The sequence below is a fragment of the Camelus ferus genome, chromosome 7 (genome assembly GCF_009834535.1).
Source record: "Camelus ferus isolate YT-003-E chromosome 7, BCGSAC_Cfer_1.0, whole genome shotgun sequence".
Taxonomy (NCBI): Eukaryota; Metazoa; Chordata; class Mammalia; order Artiodactyla; family Camelidae; genus Camelus; species Camelus ferus.
This window is the reverse complement of record NC_045702.1, coordinates 34499119-34522642: the sequence shown is the minus strand read 5'-3', so window position 1 is coordinate 34522642 and position 23524 is coordinate 34499119. Positions and strand designations below refer to the sequence as shown.

Below are 23524 nucleotides of genomic sequence, written 5' to 3'. Positions count from 1 at the left end.
AGAACCATCTCTTTATACTACATTTCTGCAAACCTGTTCAGACTCAGTCTTCGTGAGTCTTGATTCTTCTGAGTGGATCTTTAGACACACACCATATTTCTCCTTATTGACTATTGTCTGTCTAACTGAACGAAATCACCATAAAAGAGTTTCCTTACTTTCAAATATTTTCTTACAGTAGTTTTCAACCTTACTCCCCTGTTTCTTTTTGAGGAAATAAACATACTTTCTTTCCTCCTTCCCTTCTCTCTCTCTCCCCCTTGCTTATTTTCCCCTCCTTCCCTATCCCTTTCTTTCCCTCCCTCCTTCCTTCTTTCTTCCCTTTCTTCTTTCCTCCCTCCCTCCTTCCTTCCTTGCTTTCCTGTCTCTTTCCTCCCCCGTTGTCTCTTTCTCACCCTCCTTCCCTCCTTTCTTTCCATTAGGTCTTCTTTATTCAGTTCATTCATCCTAGGTCAGGGCATTTTTGTACCAAGATGTTTTCCCCAAAATTAAATTCTCATTTGCAACATTCTCAAAACTATATACATGGAGTATCTTTCATGTGTTCCAGTAAACTACAGATACCAACATAATTTATGCAAAATTACAGGCTGTGTAATTTAGCCCATGGTGGCTAAATGATGCTTAACACTGACAGGATTCATTTGCTGAAAATTCCTTCCTTGGTAAATTATTGATTTACTTAATTTTATAAAATAGTCATTATGGTGAAATTCCCCATTTTTAGAAGCAGGTCTATTTTAGTCATCTCTGTTTTATTATTAGTAGAAGAGCTATTGCTATAGGGGTCTATATAAGTATCAGTTGTGTCAAGTTGTTTTATAATAGATAGCAATTAACTAGGGAAGACTTTAGTAAGAGGGTACATAATTCAGACATAGCGTGAATGTTTTGCAGATCTAATGTGCAACATGGTGACTATAGTTAATAACATGGTATTGTACACTTAAAATTTGTTAAGAGAGTGTATCTTAAGGTTCTTACCCCATGCACATGCATGCACACACACACAACTATAGCTATGTGAGGTGATGGACATGCTAATTAGCTTGGTTACTTCACAATGTAAAGTATATCAAATCATCATGTTGTACCTTTTGAGTGTACACAATTTTTATTTGTGAATTATACCTCAGTAAAGCTGGGGGGAAATTACTAAACAGTAAAAAAGCAGATAGTGTGGATGTGGAGGAGTGTGCTCAAAGAAGTGACTAGGTAAAAAATACCCTAGAATAGAGAGGGGATAAGTCTGAATTAAGAGACCATTGTTGAGGGTGGGTATTATTTGTTAAACAGGAAGAAGTGGAGAAAGCATTCAAGTAATTTGACCTGGGGTGTCCAGAGAGAAAGAATAGCGTAAAGAGTACACACACACACCTTACCCTTGTGTGCACACACTGCGTGTGTGTGTGTGTGTCTGTGTGTACATCAGGAAAGCACAGAGGAGAAACAGTGAGTTGTCACTGGCTGAGGAGAAGAGTTTCAACCTCAGTCTGAACTAACGGGTCAGCATAGACTGGATTTCCTTAAGAAAAAGAGATTCATATAAAGAGAATTAGTTCCAGTGACATACCTGTGGTCACTCAGATGAGAGTTGAGAGTTCTCTTGTTATTGCAAAATTGGCCTCTGCACCCCGAAGAGCAAATTAAAACTTGGAGGCAGAGTTTGGGGAGCAAAGAAAAGAGCAGCTTTACTGCTTTGCCCAGCACAGGGAGTCACGGCAGGCTAATGACTTAAAGACTGTGAGCCCATCTTGGGGTTGGTGTTTGAGGTTTTATAGAAAAACTGGGTGGAATAGAAAAGGTGATACCAATCAGGGCTTTTACAGGGCACTACACTTCTCTTAACCTCAGTGAACCTTCAGGAGGAACTCCTGAGGGTCTGTCCATTCTCCTGAGATTATCAGCTGTTATCTCCTTCCTGGAGCGTAGCCTCTGGGTTAAAGTGATTCTCAGTAAAGAATGAATCAGCAATTTCCCATCGGGGAAGTCAGTTTGTTAGTTTGCTTTCTACTCATTTACTCCCTCTAACTTGCCTGCCCCTAGATTCCTCACCTGGAAAAGTAGGTAAATTTCTACATCCTAAATACAAGCTAACTGTGAGGTGAAACCACCAGTTTACTCTAAAGACGAGGGAATTTATACTTCTTATTCTGTCCTGCCTGCCTCAAGATTTCTTACCTGGAAAGTAAAGCAGATTTTTGTATGCTAAATACAAACTGAATTTGTGATGAAATCTACAAATTCAAAGGAGAGGAAAAAGTGTTGGGGTTCTGAGGCTTCAGTGATGATGGACAGACATTTCTTTAATTACTGGGGTGATGATGTGAGGGAAACTCACTATCAGTTATGATGGGCCTGGATGGAGGGCTTACGTTGAACATGGTTGTGATGGTTCATTAGCAAAGTAGAGCTGGCAGATAACTTAAAAATATTTATGCACTGTTTGGCTGAATAGTACCTAGATTTTCTGATTTGTTAAATAACCTCAGTTTCAGTTTTGGACTACTCTAGTTTATTTCTTAATGTTACTGAAGGTCAGTTTACAAATGTCAAGTGAAATAAATGTGCAGCCTAAAAGTTGACAGTTATGTTTTATTTGGCAGGAGGACAGCCTCTCAGATTGCTCTGAAGGACTGCTCAGAAGAGGTAGGGGAGGAGCTGGGATATATAGAAGCTTTACAACAAAGACCAGGTAGTTGGAACAATAAAAGTTTACTTGTTATCTAGAGAAAACCAGGCATCTCAAGCTAAAGAATTTAGTGCTTTTCTTTGTATGGAAGGAAGCAAACATTTGGGCTCATTGAATTCATTCCTTTGACAAGCACCTAGCTATCTAGGACAAGTATCTTGTCCTTTCTTATTCTGAGTCCGCTCAGAGTGCACCATTGTGAGTGGCTGCAAAGGCTGGGCTCAGGCTTGTCTGCTCTCGGGGGTGGTGGCAGTCGCTGATGACTTGATGGTTTCAGCATTCTTTGTTTACTGATACGGTTTGCAGTATTTTTTGTTCACGCAGATAAAGATTAAACATGCATAGAAGTTCATTAATTTTTAGGTCCAGAATTTTTTCTTTCAATAGTGTATTTTTATTTGAAGACAACTAGCATGAGAAACAATTTTAAGCTGGCATGGGATGAACAAAATTTGTTTTTTATTAGGACTTTTGAACTGTTGCATTGCTATAAGTAAAAAGATTTTATTTTCTTTGCAAATTCTTTCATTTAGCACCAGCAAGAGTAGCCAATTGCTGTTACTGTGGTTTAAACCCTAGGATAAATAGAAAAAGACATTTGAAAAATGTGAAGACCCAGAGATACATATATGCTCAATTCCAGAGATCCAATAAACCAATATTCTATTCCTTTTTCTGTCTTCTGTTCATCTTGAAATGAGCCTATAATATTTGTGTGTGTAAAAATAATGAGGCATTAAATGAATTTCGTGGATGTGTTCACTGTTTGTGTTGGAGCTGGAACTTCCCAGCCCGGCAGCTCTGCCTGTGCTATAAAGCACTCACAGTGGCTTGATGATTTTTGTTATTAGTTGCTCTTTCTGTTTTATGCAGACATTATTCTCTCAGACATTCATCATCACTGTAATGTAAATAAGCATCTTTTAAAAGCAATAGCTCCAATAATATCTTCAGTTGATCAGAAATCCCTCCGTAGCAACTTGACCTGCGTTGCAGAAGTTGACTCAGCATGAAAACTTGTTTCTGCCATTCAGTCCCTGTGACCTGCTTATGTTCTAAATGGTACATTCAATTACTAGGACCCTTCCTATTTTTTAACCTTTGCCCATTGTGAACCCTTCAATATCAAAAAAAGAAAGAAAAAAGAAAAAGTCCATTGTTCCAAAGAGGAAATAATGAGTCTGAAATGTATCCATCATGTGTAATGTAGCTTCCTGGCCAGCTATAGGCATCGAAAAAGGAAAACTCCCCGCTGTGCACTCTTGTCTGAGAAGAGTTGCTGACATCTTTTAGTCTTTTCTCCATGGGAACTTACTTCCTTTTTCTCCATCCACCGCATTTCTAAGATCCACATCCAAAGAGAAAGAAGAGAAGAAAAAAGATGGTTGTGAAATGCAATCGTAAGCTGCATCTTAAAATCTCCACTTTACTAGCAAGAGGCTAACAAGGCAGAGGTTCCATGGCCTCCTATCAAGGTTCAGTTTAAAAGGGTGGCCGGATATACCCTGGACTTGCTGCGACCACACAGATCCTACCCATCAATTTCAAGTGTCAAAACTGCAGCCCTTTCTCTGATCTCAGTAACAGATGACTGGGAGGCAGCTTATAAAATGTAATCAACAGCTTGGTCTGAGGCCAAACGCAGTAGTTTGCCAAGCTGTGTAACCCTGAAGTTTATGAGTGGTTGCCTACCCATCTGGGGAGCAAGAGGACACAAGTGATGATTAAATGCACTAAACGAAAGAAGTGAGCATGACACTTCTTTCCAAACATTCTTCCTCCAGTATTACTCATCCCAGTGAATGGAGGCCCAGTCGTAACCTGGAAACCCATTGTAACTCTTCCCTCTTCCATGTTTTCTCGCATCCAGATCTCAAATCTTGCTTTAATTAACTCATCCATTTATTTCTCTCCATCCCACTTTCGAACTCACACCAACAATGTATTTTGCCTGTATTCCTAAAACTGTCCTCTAAATAGCTCTCTGGCTTCAGTTTGGTACCTTCTAATGTATACTTCACTGCAAACCAGTCATCTTTCTAAATGGCAGAAATGCTTATAATTCTCCCTGCTGCTGCTGTCCTCGGAAGCCCATACTCCCTAACTCCTTATCGCTCCCCAATCCCCCTTTCTCTGTACTGGACTAAATGTCCCCAGACCCTTCCACCTCTACCTTAATATTTTGACATATGGTCCCCTTTTCCTGCAGCATGTTCTTGCCTTGCTGACTTACTCCTACTTACATTTTAGGTCTCAGTCTTCCTTGATTAGGCTCTATTACTGCAGCATGGCGATTCAGTTATATATATTTTTTCATAGTATTTTTCATATAGGTTATTAAAAAATATTGAATATAATTCCCTATGCTATATAGTACGACCTTGTTGTTTATCTATTTTATATATAGTAGTTTGTATCAGCTAATCCCAAACTCTTAATTTATCCCTCCCCATCTTTCCCCTTTGGTAACCGTAAGTTTGTTTTCTATGTCTGTGAGTCTGTTTCTGTTTTGTAAATAGGTTCATTTGTGTCATTTTTTAGATTCCACTTATAAGCGACATCAGATATTTGTCTTTAACTTACTTCACTTAGTATGATAATCTCTAGGTCTATCCATGAAAACATACCTTCTTTTATATTTTCTCTCCCATTCTCTATCTTTTTAAAATCCCTAATCCCGACCAATTGGCTGACTGACCAACCGACCTTCCTTCCTTCCTTCTTTCCTTCCGTCTTTCATTCCTTCTTTCCTTCCATGAGCACATAGTTAATTATGAGCCTACAGCATGCCAGGTATAGTTCTAGGTGTTGAGGATACAATGGGAATGAAGTAAAAGCAAAATTACCAGACTCACAGAGCTCATATTTTAGTGAAGACACTGAATAATAAATAAATGTGTAATACAGTGTCAAGTAGTGATAAGTGCTCCAAAGAAAACTAAAGCAGAGTGAGGCATAAAGATTGACTAGATTTAGGTGGAGGGAGGGTGGTGGGAATAGGCTATTCTACACCTACAGGTCAGAGCAGATTCCCTGAGAAGATGTCAAGGAAAATTTGCACTGGGTAGAATTAAACAGGCAAGGGAGACTTTACTCAAGACTATTGCAGTAGGGTCAAGACTATTGCAATAAAGGAAAAAGATTGAAACCTGCTGACAGAAAAGGTAGGAGAATTTTTAAGCACTGAGGTGAGCTAGCGGAAAAGGATATTAGTGATTTAGCCATCTGTGTTGGCTAATTTTCCTTACAGAAGTTGGGCTCCTGTCCTCCCACAGAGACTGGAAATTAGTGGTGCCGAGTCATCTTCCATGATGATTACATAGCAAAGGAATGGTTCCCAGGTCCTTGAGAGACACAGTCCTGGGTTGTAAAACTGGCAAGAGGCTGGAAGAAGATTTACACCTCAAATGGGACTGAGAAAGAATTTAATGTTGCAAGTTTTCTGAAGTAAATGCGCAAAGAAAAGAGAGGTCATGGGTCTCTAGTCTGGCAGAAACCCTGTAAAGTTTAGTGAAGGTAAGGGAAATATTAAGGCTGTCTTGGTCAAAGGTATCATTTGGGCAGAGACCTAGAGGAAGTGAGAGAGAGAGTCCTGAACAGATCTGAGGCCGAGGCGAGAGCAAGTGCAAAGGCCACCGTAGAGCATGAAGCTTCAAGCTGGAGGGACAGTCACAAAAGGGCAATAGGGCTCTAGTGGAGTGAGCAAGGAGGGAGGTGGGCTGGAGGCGAGGCCAGACCGTGGAAATTTCTCAGGGAAGAAGTTTGGAAATTAGTGTGAGGACCCTGGGAAGCCAGTAGATAATTTAAAGAAGAGAGTTTCGTTATCTCCATGTAAGAGGAACCCTCGGGCTGCTGTATGAGAAGTGGGTTCAGGTGTTGGAGGGTGGGAGTGGGGGGCTAGTAGTTAGGAGGCTACGGCAATGATATGGGCCTGAACCTTGGACTAGGGTGGCAGCTGTGGCGTTGGGGAGGCTTGAAGTACGTGAAGATGTATGTTCCTTGCTGAAGAAATGGATAAGAGATAAAAATAGGAGTGAAGGGAGGCTCGAAATTTTTGACCTGAGTGACTAGGTGGCTATTGTGGCTACCATGAGATGGAGAAGCCTGGATGGGGAGAAGGTTTGGAAGCTTTGAAGGGATACAAAATGAAGAATTCTGTGTTGGATAAGTTAAATTTGAGGAGCCAAGTAAGTATGTCACCTGGGCCATTGTATTTATTAGCCTGTAGCTTAAGGGAGATGCCAGAGATGAAGAGAGTTATTTGAGAGTTTCTGGAGCATAGCAAGTTCACAGAACCAGGCCAGATTTCCTCCAGGGTATGACAGTGAGAAGAAAGAGAGAACATTTATTTTTCAAATTTACTCTTATCTGACAATGTTCTGTTTACTGACTCGTCCCAACATTTTTTAAAAGCCCATTTGGATTAATAGCAACTCACTTTTTCTTTCAGTAGACATTTCTTCTGATGCATCTAGGGTTGAATTATAGACTAAGCAAGTGCTTTAGGCAACAGCAAAGCAATAACCCAGTCTGTTCAGGCTGCTGTAACAAAGCACCATAGACCGGATGGGCTTATGAACAATAAAAACGTATTTCTTATAGTTCTGGAGGCTGGAAGTCTGAGATCAGAGTGCTACATGGTCAAGTTCTGCTGTCAGCCCTTTTCCTGATTGCTGACTGCTGACTTCTTACTATTCCCTTACATGATGGAAAACAGGGAGAGGAAGCAAGCTGTCTTGTGACTCTTAAAAGCGCCCTAATCCCTTGCATGAGGGCTCCACCCTCATGACCTCCCCGATCCTAATTACTTTCCAAAGACCCCACCTCCTAATACCATCATATCAGACAGTAGGGTTTCAACATACAAATTTGGGGTGGGGGGAGACACAAATATTCTGTCCATAATAGCAAGGGTGCCAAATATGATTTAAAGAATGCACATATTTCAAAAATGTATATGAAATAGGAATAATTGGAGAAAGTCAAATTTTGTTTGGTTTTACAACCTCATTTTATAATTTAGTACTTTTTAGAATACTCATATACTTAAGGTAGAAGACACTAAAATTTTCAGTCTTACTAATGCCTTGGGCAGTCTCTGAACTTGGTACTGGCCCCTGTAAGAAACAAATGTCAGCTCACCCTGTTCATTTTTCAAATGTGTTGTTGAATCTCTTGAAGCAAAAGTGACAATGCATAGATGAATAATGACACTCTGCATTAACTGGTGGTACATCTACTTCTTTATTAACTTTAATCAGTGGTAGATGAAACTCAAGGAATTTTTAAAATCCAGTAAACCCAGATAAGCTTCACAAAGAGAGTATCTCCAGACAGTACTTTGTTATTTTGTCCTCAAATGTTTATTTTATTTGTATGTTTTTTTAACTACATAGTTATTGAGAAGTTGTCAAATATAAGGTCAGACAGAGATATTAAGTGGCCACTTTGTGCCTGGCCTGGGTCGAAGTGCTAGGGTTATAGCCACTTATAAAATGGATAAACTTGTTTGCTCTTTTGGAAGCAAGCAGACAGTAAATAAATGAAAAGTGAAACGTGTATGCTAAATGGTAATAAACGCAATAGATAAACATAAAACAGGGTCGGTGGTATAGGGGGTACTGGGTGGTTGTGGGTGGGTTTGAAATTTTACGTAGGATGATCAGGGAAGGGCTATCTGAGCAAAGGTCTAGAGGAAGTAAGGGAACAGGTCATGTAGACATCCATAAAAGAGCATTGCAAGTGGAGGGGTGCTCTGGCCACCGTGTAAAGAACAGATGTTGGGGGCAGAGGGCAAGAATGAAAGCAAGGAGGACTCTAGCAGGCTATTCCAATAATGCAGGTGAAGTGACGATTAGCAATGACAGTGGACCATAGGGTTAGCAGTGGAGGCAGTGAGACTTGACCAGAAATATTCTGAAAGTGGGACTTGCTGAATGATAGTGGATTGTGAGAGAAAGGAGTCAAGGATGACCTCAGGGTTTTTGGCCGATAGAATTAGAAGAATGGCATTACTAGCTACTGAAATATTAAAGGCTGTAGGAGGAATGGGTTTGAGGATGAAGATCAGGAATTTGTTTGAGGACATTTTAAGTTTGATATGTCTACTGGAGGTCCGGTGGATTTATCCACAAGACAGTTTGATATGTGAGTCTGGAGTTCAGGGTTGAGGTCTAAGGATATTTGGGATTCATCTGTGTCTACCTGGTATTTAAATGAATGTGTACAGGTAGACAAACTGTCCAAGGACTGAAGGCAGGGGTGCTTCCTCCATGTTTAGAAGTTGGAAAGATGAGGAGGAACCAGGAAAGGAGAGTGAAAAACTGTAATATAAGGAAGAAATTCAGCAGAGTGGTGTCCTGGAAACCAAGTGAAGGAAGCATTTGAAGGAGTGATCAACTGTGGCCAACAATGGTGACAAGTCTAGATGTGAGAAGACTGAGAATACAGCATTGCATTTAGCAACATGGAAGCCATTGGTGACCTTGACCAGGGGCAGAGGCTTAGGTTTAAGAAGGAATTGTTGGCATCAGTAAATATAGAGAACTCCTCTGAACATTTTTCTTACAAAGGAGAGCACACGAAAGAGGTCTTGACTGAAAGAATTGAAGTCAGTAGAATTTTGTTTGCATTACTTTTTTAGTTGAGAGAAATGCATGTTAATAGCTACAAGCTGGTGATCAAGGAGAGGTGGGTGTCTTGGTGTTTCAGGGGAGAGCGGGGAGAAGGGAGACTTGCTAAAGCCATGTCCGTGAGCAGTGGATTAGGCCCAGGATTAGTGCTTAAGTGGAAAAGACGCCTTTAGTGAGGACATGAGACCAGGGTCTCTCCCCCCCCCCATCTTTCTTCCTTTTCCTCTGCTCTTTGTCCCTGTCTCTCCCTCCCTTCTTCTCTGTATTCTACACACACACCCCTACCACATACACACTTATCTTTTGTCAAAAAATAATTTAAGGTGTCCTACTAGAAATTTTTTTTAAAGTGCAGATTAGAATTAAAATATGAAAAAAAGAGAAAAAAATAACTATCAGGAGTTTGGTTTCTTCAGCAGTAGATGAAAGTAATGAACTTAGTATCTAAGATCCCTAAAAGCATTAAAATCCTATCAACTTATAATGTATTAATTTAATGACTTTATTCATTAGTTAACTACTAATTCAAAGATGACTAATTTTTTGGTAAGTTTGACTTACAGAACGTGATGCTTTAGCCATTTATTTTTTTATGTAGAACATGCTATTCATTTTCAAAATGTTTAGGGTAAATACTTCTGATATTCCATCATGGTATGGCTTACATACAATTTTTAAGAGCATTTAATAAGCTCTATATGGGATGTAAAACTTTTTCCTATCAGCTCATTAATTTTTCCAAATAAAATGAAGTATCCAAAATAGTGATAACTCCAAAACTGAACTATGTATAAAAAGTAACTATACACGAAACTTTTAACTAATCTCTTAAACATTTTTATTCCATTATGTTCTTTAACTCTCCAGGAAAATGAAGCTAATGTGCATAATATTGGAATCCAAGTTCCTTTGCAAACTAGACTGGATGTATGAATTGTTCATTATACGCTAAAATCTAAAATAGATGAATTTTTATCATCCTTATCATCCTTTAACTGTTCTAAGTAGTCCCCATGGAGATCTCTCTCTCTCTTTTTTTTTTTTTTTTGGTCCAAAATGAGCTGTTGAATCCTATTATGTCTCTTAAGAACTTTCACTTTCTATGAATTTTCTCAATTGTTTTTAGAAACCTAAGATTTTCTTAATTTACAACAATCACCAGCAAAAAATTCAATTTCAGATTTTATTTGTAATAATTCAGCATTACCCCCCAACAGATTCTCAGACACACCTGGTGTTTGTGGGACCCTGACAGGCTTGCTACAGAATGGCTGGACAGTCAGCAAGTCCTAGCCTCTGCTGTGTACTCAGAACACCCAGTGTGTTGAGGCATATTAGCTCTTCCAAGCTTAAAGACTGAAGTTCTTCAGTTTATTTTTGTCATCCCAGCAGATAAATGCCAAATATCTAGTGTGGTCATTCCAAGACTGGACTAGACATTGGGATTGGTTCTTAAAGTGTGTTCTGTGTCATACTATCATGCTCAGTGATTGCTCATTAAAAACCAAACCAAACCAAAATGCTCTCTCAAAATTATGTTTGAGTCCAACTGTCGCTGTCTTTTCCCCTTCACAGCCAGCCTCTCTCCTCACACACACACTGCTGAAACTGCTTTCCTCGCCATTGATCTCTGAATTGCCAAATCCAGGGAGGACTTTTTTTTTTTTTTTTTTTTTTAAATCCTCTCTCTCTTTTAACCTGGGCATTTAATTCTGTTATTTTTAGAATAACACATCTAACCAAAGTCTTCTCCTCTTTGCTCCCATGGCATTATACTCTTAAGTTTTATTCCTGTGTTTACTCCCTCTTTATTTTCAGGGTCCCCTAATACTGCCTTTCCTTTAATAGTGATATTGCTCAGAATTCTTCCTGACTTGTCAGAAGAGTGACCTTAGACGTGCTGAATGCAGGCCGAAGACATGAGAGCTAGAACTTTGACTGGCATTTTAATATATTTAGAACTTTGGTTCTAACAGGATGGATATAAAAATAATTGAGAAGAGAATAAAGCAACGACCAATCAGAGGAGGCTAAGCATGTGGTGTGGTCAGAGTGTGGGTTACAGGCCCTAACTTGATGTGAAATTAATAATACACTCGACAGACAGTGGTTTGGACTATAGGATCCTCATCCCCTTAAATTTTGGAATTTGTGATAAAATGACTTTAAGTATTGTTCAGAGTATGTCCTCAGCTTGGTGTGCTGAGGTGATCAATGTCTCCCAAATACTAAGTCTTATTCAACCCTGGAAATATATAGAATTAGGAATAAGAATGTTTAAGAAGATCAAAGGCAGTATGTAATCGTTTTTATGTTAGAGAATCTGTATTTAGTATTTTATATGACTTATGCTATTTTTAAAATTTTGTCATATGAATTTAGCCTGGTCTTAAAATTGCTATTTAAAATGGGTAAGTAGTTATTTTAACTTGTGATGTTAAGTGGAATTTCATGGCAGATATTGGGTTTGGGTCATTCATTACTCATTCTAAATCCGTTCTGCAGTGTAAAAAATAGAAAGCGAAGAGCTATATTTTCCAAACTCCCTTGCAGCTACAGTTCTATGTGTAAATTAGATACACTTGAATAAGCCTTGGATTCAGAACTGAATAACCTGGGGCTAAGAGGCACCCATCGTGTGAGGGCAGATTGTAGCAGAAGCAGCAAGGTTCTGGAGCCAGTAGCTCTGGAGGTAGCTTCCAGATTCAGAAGCCATGGCTTCCTAACGCAGCATTTTCCTAAGGGTGTGGCTTCCTTCAGCAGTCAACACTGGTAGCACCTTCCTGATTTTTCACCACCCATCACAGCAAAAGCAGCAGCAACCTGGGTTTTCATTCTCCTGTGTCCTTGAGCATGCTGCCCTCTGCACGTGGAAGGCCTTTTCCTTCTCTGCCTGCCTCACATAGACCTGGCTTTCCAGACTAAGCCAGTGTATCGGCTTCTCATGGAAGGTTATCCTCGCATCCCCCACCTTCACACCCTCTTGTCCTAGCTGTCAGATCACCCCTCCACATGTTCTCTTTTATCCCTTGTTTAACTCCAACTTACTGAGTGGCATGCTCTGTTATACTTCTGGTTTATTTGTCTGGTTCTTCACCATAGAGGGAGAGCCTTGTGGACAGAAACTCCGTTTTTGCTTTTGTTTTAACTGTGAAATCGTGGCCCCAAGTGTGATATCTGGCACACAGTACATGAATGAATGAAGTAATGAGTAAATGAATGTCTGAGGTCAGGGAGGGCAATTCAAATGGCAATTTGGCCTTTTCATTAAAATAACTGTTCTAAACAATATGTGAAAGATTTCTCCTTTGGGGAATATTATTACTCTGTCTAATTCAAATGAAGTAGCAGTTTAATCCACTCTCGTATGGAGTTTTCATGAATATCAGGCCCATGACGCACTATTGAATTCCCTATTCCTTTCTTTTCTGTTAGGAGCCCATTAACTTAACTGAAAAGAGGGCTTGCTGCCAGGCTCCATTTTGGGGTGAGACAAACACTTTACTACCAGATGTTTGATAAAGGCATAGCTAAGGTAAAATGATGAGGCAGATTTGTGTCTTTAGTGGCTTTCACAAAGTAGGATTTACAAATCTTGTCTTGTTTGCTCAGTTATGACCAAAGGAGACACAGAATATGGACTCAGGTGGTTGGAAGAATTTCTTAAAATGTTATAATCAGAAGATAGACATTTTAGAATTGTAGTACACGGATACAAGAGTTTTTCATTTGTGGAACTTCTACATGTGATTTAGGTAACAGCTGTAGGTTTTTTATGTCCCAGTCTTGTCACAGGGAAGCAGAAAAAGGTTAATACAAAGGAAAATCTGGTAGTTGTATCCGCTGGTGGCAGAACACAGTAAACAGTATAGTCAGCTTTTAAAATCTGAATTAATTAAGCTTATGTCTTCCAAACATTTAATTAAACAGGTAAAGAAGGGTTAGCTTTTCTTTTTCTGATGAAATAGTAAGAATGTTTCTATGTGCCAAATTATAGAACATTCATGAAAAAACTACGTAAGTGTTAAGAAAGTTTCATACTGCTGTCCCACCTATAAAGCCAGGTCGAAGAAACTTTTAACCTAATATAGTTGCTGTGGTACAATGAAAATCTCATTTGCAAAAAAAAAAACAAAAAAACAAAAAAACAAGCTTTCATGTTCTGTGCTTCTCAGCTGGCTATTCTTGGGTGCATGTTCCCCATCAACAAAAGGCAGGACCGCAGCTTCCCATTCAGTGTCCTCTGGTTACAGCTGTGCATCCGCTAAGTGCTCTTTCCGCCTGGTGCGTGTTGCTCCATTTGAGCACCATTCATTCGTTCAATAAATACATATTTTTGTGCCTATTCTGAACCTAGCACTATCGCACGTACCGAGAAGTCAGTGATAGAAAGCCACAGACATGATGCTGGCCTTTTTCAGGTTTAGAGTTGACAGCTGGAAAAGGGATACGTAGAAATAATGTCAAACAAAGGAAAAGTTAGTAATGAGCGCTGTGAAAGAAATTAACTGGGTGCTGTGTGGGAGGTTAACAGTAGACACGGTGCCCCCGCCGTGAGCTCTCAGGTCACCAAGTCCTTCATACTGCTGGGCCTCTCCAGGCTGCCCCACAAGTCCCCTGTGATACTGGCAGTGTCCCGTACATTGCTGTCAGCGGTGCTTAATGTCCCTTATCTCATGCAGGGCAAGCTTTTATGAGCAGATGAGCTGGCCATCTTGCACCCTGCTTTCCAACACCTGATGTCCTCCAAGTTCCCTTCCCTCTTAGAAGGCTTTACCTTTATTAAAGGTAAAGGTATTTAATACCCTCCTCAGAAGTCCTTGCATTTGCCTTTGGGTGACTTTAATCGTCTGGGTTTTCCTGAGAACGCATGTGAATATTTAGCTAATTATTATGAGACTGCAGGTATCCCTATGGTAGTGTCACTCAGATAGGAAAAGTGCTCCAAAACAGTGAATATGCCACTTATTTTATGTGGACAAAAAATTTTAAAACTAGGCAAATAATTTAAATTTGGGATAATTTACAGACCCCCGTGGACATCATTGTATGGCCATTTAAGTAGGTAACAGAGACAGGGCAGTGCTGAGTCTGTCTCAGGAAAATGGGCTCAAGTCCATGTGCTTCTGTTTACCATGCTTCCTGTATGACACTGCAAATAACGTTTCTGACACTCAGACTCATCCCTGATAAACCCAGACAGAAAACACTGTTCTGCCTGACTCCCAGGAGACTTCAAGGTTAAAATAGAACTGTGCCATAGAATTCTGTATTGATATATATATAGTTTTCCTTAAATTTAAAGTAAAATAATATTTATGAGTGCCCACTATGTCAGGAATTACCTGAAGTAGGCAAAGCTGTCTTTATGTTGTAGATGAGACAACAAACAGAAGGTAAGAGATTTACCCAAGGTCACACTGGTAGTATTACTGGAATGAAAAATGAAGTCATTTGATACAATGTCCTATTCTCTTTCTCTTAAACCAAGTAGAAAAATGTACAATGTGACTTGTACTATATTTTATTAGAAGACTGGTATTCAGACCTTTGTAGTCAAGTGTCCTCTAAGAAGTGGAGGAGACCTTCAGAATAGTTTGCTCTTATCCACTGAAATGCGCCTATTTTCACCTAATTTACACACTATCTTCTTAAAATTTCCTTTAAATCAAGAGTTTTTAGGTTAACACGAATAAGTAGATGAACGAATGAATGAATGACCCTCATTCAGACAGCTGTAAATTGGCAAAATTATTTGCAAGCTAGCCGATGTTTTGCTCTCAGAAGGCAGGTTGCATAGAGTCCTATAATAATTTTCTAAAACATTTGAAAAATACCCAAACAAAGGCTTAAGAATGTTGGTTTATTCAGTATTGTCTCCAAGGAAACTCTCTCTCTGTTTCTGTAGCCTGAGAATGACTGTGTAGGCAGGATCCTGTGAAAGGACCTGTTAAATTATGTTAAATATTCATTTGCTCATTTTAGCATCTGGATAAAGACTTTCTTACACTTTGGAAGAAGCCTTCCAAAAGAAACTTTAATTGACTTGGTGAACTGTCTTTCTCCCAACAAGAAGGCTAAGTAAACTGGGACCATCTATTTTCTCATATTGCAAAATCATAAAAAAATACCATAAAGGGAAATCAAAGCAGTAACAGATCGGTAGAACTGCTGAGATAGTTGTAATATTTTTTTCAAACACTTTAGCATAGCAGTATTGATTTTCTATACATATGTATGCAGAAATACACAGGTGTTTACAATCTTAGTATAGTTGGTAATGAATTTTAAAGGTGTTGCAAACAGCAGCAAACCATGAATGATTAGCATTTCAAATCTAAGTTGCATAGAAGGTATGATGAAACAGCAAATTATACTTTTTAATAAGTGCATTGTGCTGCTGAAAGAGATTATTGTATTCACTGACAGCCAATTTTGTAGTGATGAATTATTGTTTAAACACCTTTCCCTATGATATTTTTGGTAAGCAGTTAAGAAATAACTGCTCAGCTAATTTTTATGTTTGCATTTATAAATCTTTGCTTTAGTTAAATTTCACCTCAAGTAAGTTGATATGTGTTTTTGATTGTATATGTACCTTCTCCACCTTTTCTTTCACTTGAATTTTCCAAAATAGCGTTAATTTTCCCACCCAGGAAGTAGAGCCTAATAATGAAGCGGCAAGGTTGGGGGCATAATCGTAGGCTTCAACAAGAAGCATTAATCAGCAGCTCGAATTCCTTTGTTACCTTGTCTTCAAATAATGGAACATTTGCTATCATCCCTCAAACTGTGAGTAGTCCAGGGCTAAATTTCTCCTATTTGGTACCTCTTTCTATCTTCAGGTCTTTAAAAATCAGGGAAAGTTCTTCTATTTCTTCATTTCTTTTTACCACAAAGTAGATTAGGCATAAGAGAAAACTTGCTTGTTTCTTTTCAAATTGGAACAAATTAGAAGTATACACGGCATTGAAGTTTTATGTTTTAAAACTTGTTACACTCATTTTAATTGTTATAACCATCTCAGAGTTCTGAAGTATATCATCGATAATCGTTATAGTTTTCTGATTGGTCATTAGCTTTAGAATTAATCACTCATACAAGCTGTTTATTTTTGCACAACAGGCTCACAGACATGGAAAGCAAACTTATGGTTACCAGGGGAGAAAGGGAGTGGGAAGGGATAAATTGGGAGTTTGAGATTTGCAGATCCTAACAACTATGTATAAAATAGATAAACAATAAGTTTCTACTGTATAGCACAGGGAACTGGATTTAGTATCTTCTAGTAACTCATATGAAAAGAAATATATGTGTGTATATGTATGACTGAAATATTATGCTGTACACCAGAGATTGACATAACATTGTAAACTGACTATACTTCAACTAAAAAAAAAAAAACAAAACCTGTTGACAAATGGATGAAGTCAGAAATGATCTAGTTATGGAAATTTAAGGTGCATAAGAACAGTGCCCTCCAAATAAAATATTCTCCTTCAAAGGCCTGCAAGATAAACTCTTGATATTTTACTTTTTGTTTTTGAGAGCTTTGCAGTCAGTAAGAAGTTCTGGATGAAGTGCAGATATCCAGTTAGTGGGCTCAGGGCTGTGTCCTTCCCAGATGCCGCAGAAGAAGAGAAGAGTAAAAAGGGAGGAACGTTAGATGGAACTAAAGTGTCTTATCTTAATTTTGCCTCCAGCTGCACTGAAATTTTAAATATAACTCAGTATTCTTAGCTGAATCATGCTGTCTTCTCATTCACATCAAGTTGTTTCAGCTTAATTTTTCAGAATACTTCTCTTGTAATGAATTTCCATTATTCACCTTTGGGTGACTTCTATCTTGAGTTAGTAATAGGACAACAGAAATGTTTTAATAAGACATTTTTTTTTGTCATGTAGTTTTAAACAGTAATGGCTAACAAAGGCATGGATACTTGGAATAGTTTACAACTTTCCATCCTCATCTATCTCACCAATACTTTGACATTCACATTTCTTCACAAATTCCCTCTCCCTGCAGAGGGAGTTCCTAGAATCAGGGCTCTCCTGTAGCTTTAGTAAATTAATGGTCTACTAAGGAAGAAGAAAAAAATGAGAGACAGCATAGTCTTCGGTTATGTGCACACACTGTCCAATTTTCTCTCAATATTCTTTTATCCATTTTATTCATTAAATGTCAGTAAATTATCACCCACACAAAAAAGGATGAGTAAGTGAAAAAGAGTTCTGCTTAGAAATGTACTCTGTGTAAATTGTGCTTCCCTTCAAAGATTCAGGTCTTAGGTGAAGATTATTTATTTCTTGGGTAGTAAGGATTTATTTTTTCCTTTTTTTTTTTGTCCTGTAGGAAGTATTTTAGACTCGTTATTCTGTGGACTGTTGTTCACCTGGAAACATGTTGGACTAAAGTGTAAAACTGGAGTCTGTGATGCAGTGAGTTCCTTTCTCCTCTGGGCTCTGCGTTCAGGAGGAAAGCTGCTTCCTCTGCTTCCTTTCTCCACTCTGGACCCCTTACTGGGAGCCAGAACTGGTGTGGTGGTTCCAGGTTCCTCCTTTCAATTCAGTCAAACCTTTCCCTTTTCAGGAGGCTATATGAGATTGGTCTATTTCACTGACAGGAGACAGACTGAGACCAGCTCTTCACTGTAGACAGAAGCAACAATAGCAGTTTAGATCATGATTTTTTTTTCCTCGTCTGTTTGGGACCATTTCTTTCATAGAGTAAATGCAAAAACTGCATTGGACAGTTAAAGAAGCAAGAAAGACTATTCTGGCTGTTGCAATAGGGCAGAGAAAGTGAACTTGACTCCCCTGAAACAAATGATGTGAGTGTCTTTAAGCGCTGGGGTGAGACTGAAGGACGTTAGAGGGGAGACTGATCAATGGATGTGTTGCCCACATTGAATGTGCAAATGTTTTTCTTTATGATGAGATGATCTGTGTTGGCTAATTGGTACCCATCTAAACTAGGGTCCCACCCTCCCACAAACTGGGAGAGAAAGGCCCTGTCTTCTAGATGATTACTTTTCAAAGAGTTGGCTCCAAGGTCTTGGAGAAGGACATTCCTGGGTTATAAAACCAGCAAGAAGACTTTTTTAAGGAGGCAGAGAAAGAACTTACAATGAGAAATTTTCTAAAGTAATTGTTCTTAAAAAAAGGGTGGCCAAGGGCCTAGAGTTAGGAAGAAGCTTGTCTGAAGTTTAGTTGAGCTAAGGGAATATTCAGGCCTGCTTGGTCAATAATAAACATAATTTCTGCTCAAGTTTCTATACTAGCCATGAAGTCACATTGTTTCTCAAGCAACCAATTTAAAAGTCAGTGTTACTTTGGACTAAGCTTGAACTGATGAGCATCTCTGTGATCTAGCTATAAAATACTCTAAACAAGTGAATAGTTGAAGCTGAATATTTGAGATCATTTTTATTTTTATTGAAAAATTTTAAAGTACACATTAAATTCTGATCTTACACTCAATTTCACATCACAATTGGTTTAGACATTACAACTCTTTTCTTAATCTTTTAAAACAAATGCCCTAACACCTCTACCAGATTTTTTACATTCATCAAAAAACTAATGATTTTAAGAATAATTCTATAATCTCTAATTTTAACTATTGTAATTCCTCTAAATTAGAAATATAACATTGAGCCTGTGATCATAATACAGCTGTAACAGATCATATGTAACTCAGATATTTCAAACTTAAAATATTAATTGTTTATAATTTGAAGGACAGAGCAAGTGAACAACTTGCCATTAGTCTATTAGAAAATTTATGCTTTTGTGTGTGGATAGAGGACAGAATAAGTGTTGTTATTGTAATTATTATATTAATATTCTAGTAGTGAATGTGTCATTATTCATCAATACTTGTGACAAATATTACCTGGCAGTTGCTGAGTTTGGAGTTACCCTTTGAGTAGACCTAAGATCTTAGTGGATTTAACCTTCCCATGCACTCTCCTGTAGTCCTGGGAAGCAGCCCTCTGTGTGATGCTTTGCCTAATATTCAATCCAGTGGCACTTGCAGTCCCTTGCCGTAAAGAAAAGTGATTTGCATATTTCATTTCCCCATAGTAAAATTAGGTCCCTGTCATTCCTTTTCCCTAGTTATTTATTTTATTCTTATCTATGCTCTTGGGGTAACTTATAGCTACCGTTGACCCGTGAACAACATGGGGGTTAGGAGCACTGACCCTCTGGGCAATTGAAAATCCTCATTAACTTATAGCTGGCCCTTGGTATCTGAGGTTACTCCGTACCCATAGTTCCACGTCCATGGATTCAACCAACTGCGGATCGTGTAGTGCTGTAGTATTTATTATGTAAAAAATCCGCCTGTCAGTGGCCCATGTTTTTCAAGGGTCAACTGTATTTTTTCTAATTTTTTTTAGTGTCATAAAATACATATAAAATTTACTATCTTAACCATTTTTATGCGTATAGTTCACTAATATTAAATACATTAATAATGTTGTGCTACCATCACCACTATCCGTCTTCAGGATACTTTTTACCCTGAAAAATTGAAACTCTACACTTATTAAATAATGACACCCCATTCCCCTCTTCTACCAGCCCCTAGAAACCACCATTCTGTTTTCTCTCTCTATGATTTTGACCTCGGGTAAATGGAACCATAAATATTTGTCTTTTTGTGACTGGATTATTTGACTTAGCATACTGTCCTCAAATTTCATCCATGCTGTAGCATATGTCAGAATTTCCTTCCTTCTTAAGGTTGAATAATATTCCATTGCATGTATATGCCATATTTCGCTTACCCATCCATGCATAGACGAACACTTGGTTTGCTTCCACGTTTTAGCTGTTTCAAATAATGCTGCTATGAACATGGGTATACAGATGTCACTTTGAGACCCAGCTTTTAGTTCTTTTTGGCATATATTCAGAAGTGAGATTGCTGAATCATACAGTAATGTTATTTTTAATTTTTTGAGGAGTGGCCATTTTTTCCCACACAGTGGCTATATCATTTTACAGTTCCCCCCAATAGTGGACAAAGATTCAAATTTCTCCATATACTCGCCTACATTTGTTATTTTCTCTTCGTTTATGCAGTATATAGTAGCCATCCTAATGGGTGTAAGATGGTGTCTCGTTGTAGTTTGGTTTTTCCCTGATGACTAGTGATGTTAAGCATCTTTCATGTGCTTATTGGCCATTTGTGTTTCTTCTTTGGAGAATTGAGTATTCAAGTTTTTTGCCTATTTTAGAATAAGGCTGTTTTTTGTTGTTGAGTTTTAGAAGTTCTCTATATTCTGTGTATTAACCCCTTACCATATATATGATTTGCAAATGCTCCCGTTCCTCAGGTTGCCTGGAACTTTGTTAATAGTGTCTTTTGATGCACAAAATTTTCAAATTCTCATTAAGTCTAATTTGTCTATTTTTCCCCTTTGGTTCACATGTCTTTAGTGTTATATCCAATAAATCACTGCCTAATCCAGTGTCATGAAGATTTTGCCCTAAGTTTTTTTCAAAGGGTTTTAAAGCTTTAACATTATGTGAGTTAGTGTTAACTAATATACTGGATACAGATTTTAGAAATTACTTTTTCTTATTCTCATTTTTTCTTGGTTTCATATTCTGTCTCATTATATTACATACATGCATATAAAACACACACCACAAGCACATACACTTTGTATGAGCCCACACATACACAAATGAAGAACACAGATGTGTTTGTGTGTGTGTATGATGGTTAGTTAGTTGTACACTTTCTACATCTCCCCAGTTTTGGCAGAAGAGATTGAAGTGGCAATCTAGAAAATACAGGATGGTCTGGAAGCCTGAAAGGGGCATTAAGAGCCCAGGTGATAGAAGTGTTAGATTGCCCAGGGGTCAGTACGGGGCCTCACTCTCAAGGAGGAAAGGCTGTTGTTTGATGTGAAAGAGACAAGACAGATGAAGGGGAAACTGCAAACTGAATTTGTGCTTCGAGCAGGAATATGCACATCTTATGCCCTCTGACTCTAGAACAGCTGAAATAATTTCTTTTCCACTATTTTAGCAGGGTATTCAAGTTTATTACTTGGAGGGAAAGCTGCCTGTTCACCCATAAAGATGCAGAACTATCCTATGGGTAATAAAAAGTTATAAATTTGATATATGTCTATGAAATATTCAGAATTAAGGTAGAAGTATCCCTATATCTACCTATATAAAATTTCTTTTAAAATACCTCAAATGACTAACAGAGGTCCAGAACTGCTTTTTGTTTTGGTACTAATTTATTAAATTGATCAAATTTGTGAGTCAAAGTAGGTAGAACAACTCCCCACCATTCTAGAGAGAGGAGAAGAATTGAAAACCAAAAGATTCTGAAACTTATCTACCTGGAAATCTTTCAGAAAACCACATTGCCAATCCATTTAGAGAAAGTCTAACTCTATAAGGTGGAGGGAGAAAAATTCAGGTCAGGGATTGATACTCATCCTTATAAAGCCCCTGGCTAACAGAAATTACTTTCTTTCCCCTTCCCACTCTCAGTTTTAGTGAGGTATAGTTGACAAATGAAGATAAAAATTGTGTATTTAAGTTGTACAATTTGATGCTTTAATATATATACACATTGTGAAATAATGACCACAATTATGCTAATTAACACATCAGTCACCTAACATAGTTATGAATTTCTTCTTTCCTTTTCTCTCTCTCTCTCTCTGTGTGTGTGTGTGTGTGTGTGTGTGTGTGTGTGTGTGGTAAGAACACTTAAGATCTACCCTCTCAGCAAATTTCAAGGATACAGTACTGTATTGTTAACTATAGTCACATTGCTATACATTAAAACTCCAGCCTTTTTCGTCTTGCATAATTAAAACTTTGTCAAAAAGCAAGGATTTAGAATATCTAAAGGGAGCAGGACTGTAGCTGATTTTAGTGAGACATGAGATAATGCAGTCTCACTTGCACAGTGTCCACTCAGTCCACGTGGGCAATGGCACAAGATAGTCTTAATTTGAGAGGATTAGCTCAGAGAATGTGAGTGAAGCTCTTACGTGCAGTGAATGTCAGGCATGTAGTAAATTCCTTAAAAATGTTTGTATGGATGGGTGGTGACAGTGATGATAAAGATAATGATGGTGTCACACACACGGGAGGTTCTACCAACCAAGGGACTAGGGTGCTAGCGATTGCTTCACTGTCTTGCTTTACCCGGGACAGATTTCTCACGTGGACCAAATCACTGTGTAATTTGTGTATGGCCTAAATAATTCCTGCTCACCTTCATGTGAGGGCGTTAAGATCAAATGCCCTGAAAGGACAAGAGAAGATGTATTTGGGAGAAATGGGATGAGATTTTCTATTGGGTAAAAACCTTCCTTCTAAGTTTTCTGGCTTTGTCCTTTCCACACTTAAAGCATTATGCCCCATTACAGCATTTTGTGTCTCTCATTTTAGAATCATCCTTTAAACACCTAATCAAATCCCCTTTTCTCAGTTTTTAAGTCATTTTCTTTATTCTCTTTGGAGAATCTCTGAGGATTGCTGGACAACCTACTTGATCGGAAAACAGGTTTTCCAATACTTGCAGTCAACTCATGAGGTGACCCCTTGGCAATCTATTCAGGATAAGTAACTTGTTTCCCTCTAATGTTTCCGTATAATTCATAAAAAAATATTTTTGATCAATTTTTGTGGTTTTTTGCCTTGATCTCTAAATACTTTTCTTAAAAATGATCTTCCCATTATAAGGTGTCTTTTATCTGTAGCATCCAACACAGTATGATGCCCGTTGAGGATGCTCCAAAGATGACAGTTGGAGGAAGGTAGGCAGGAAAGAATAAAGGAGGGAAGGTAGAAAGGCGACAGCAGGGTGTGTGTTTGCTTGTGTTGTGTGGCTTAAAGGATTCCAAGAAGGGCCTCTTTTTAAATACATCTGCTCTCAAGTATCTGAAATGTCACCACTAAAATTTGTTTCTGAATATCATACTGTGCTCTTTTCACATACACCTAGAATGAGTCCTTAATATCTTGGTAAGAATTAGTGCAGGGGGACATTTTGCTTTTCCTCTTATAGAAAAACTAACAGTGACTTTAGTAGCATCAGAATACCTGTTGGTATAACAACTATGATCTTCATGTTCTTTGTAAATATGGGAATTAAGTCAACATGAAGGTGATGTTACGTTGATTCATATGTGACTCATAGCCAAAGAGAGCT

The 23524-nt window shown here is 38.3% G+C and overlaps 1 protein-coding gene across 8 annotated transcripts in view; it reads right to left on the bottom strand.

The window, feature by feature from the left end:
* Nucleotides 1-23524, bottom strand: part of IMMP2L (inner mitochondrial membrane peptidase subunit 2) — a 1220903-nt gene that overhangs the window by 388553 nt on the left and 808826 nt on the right. Inside the window, exon 7 of one of the 8 annotated variants that reach the window (XM_032483687.1) lies at nucleotides 2819-4033. The exons of the other annotated variants lie outside the window; for them this stretch is intronic. Coding sequence (XP_032339578.1) covers nucleotides 4004-4033 — 30 coding nt within the window. The 3' untranslated portion in view covers nucleotides 2819-4003. Of the gene's footprint in view, nucleotides 1-2818; nucleotides 4034-23524 lie in introns of those variants that run through there. 8 annotated transcript variants of the gene reach the window in all.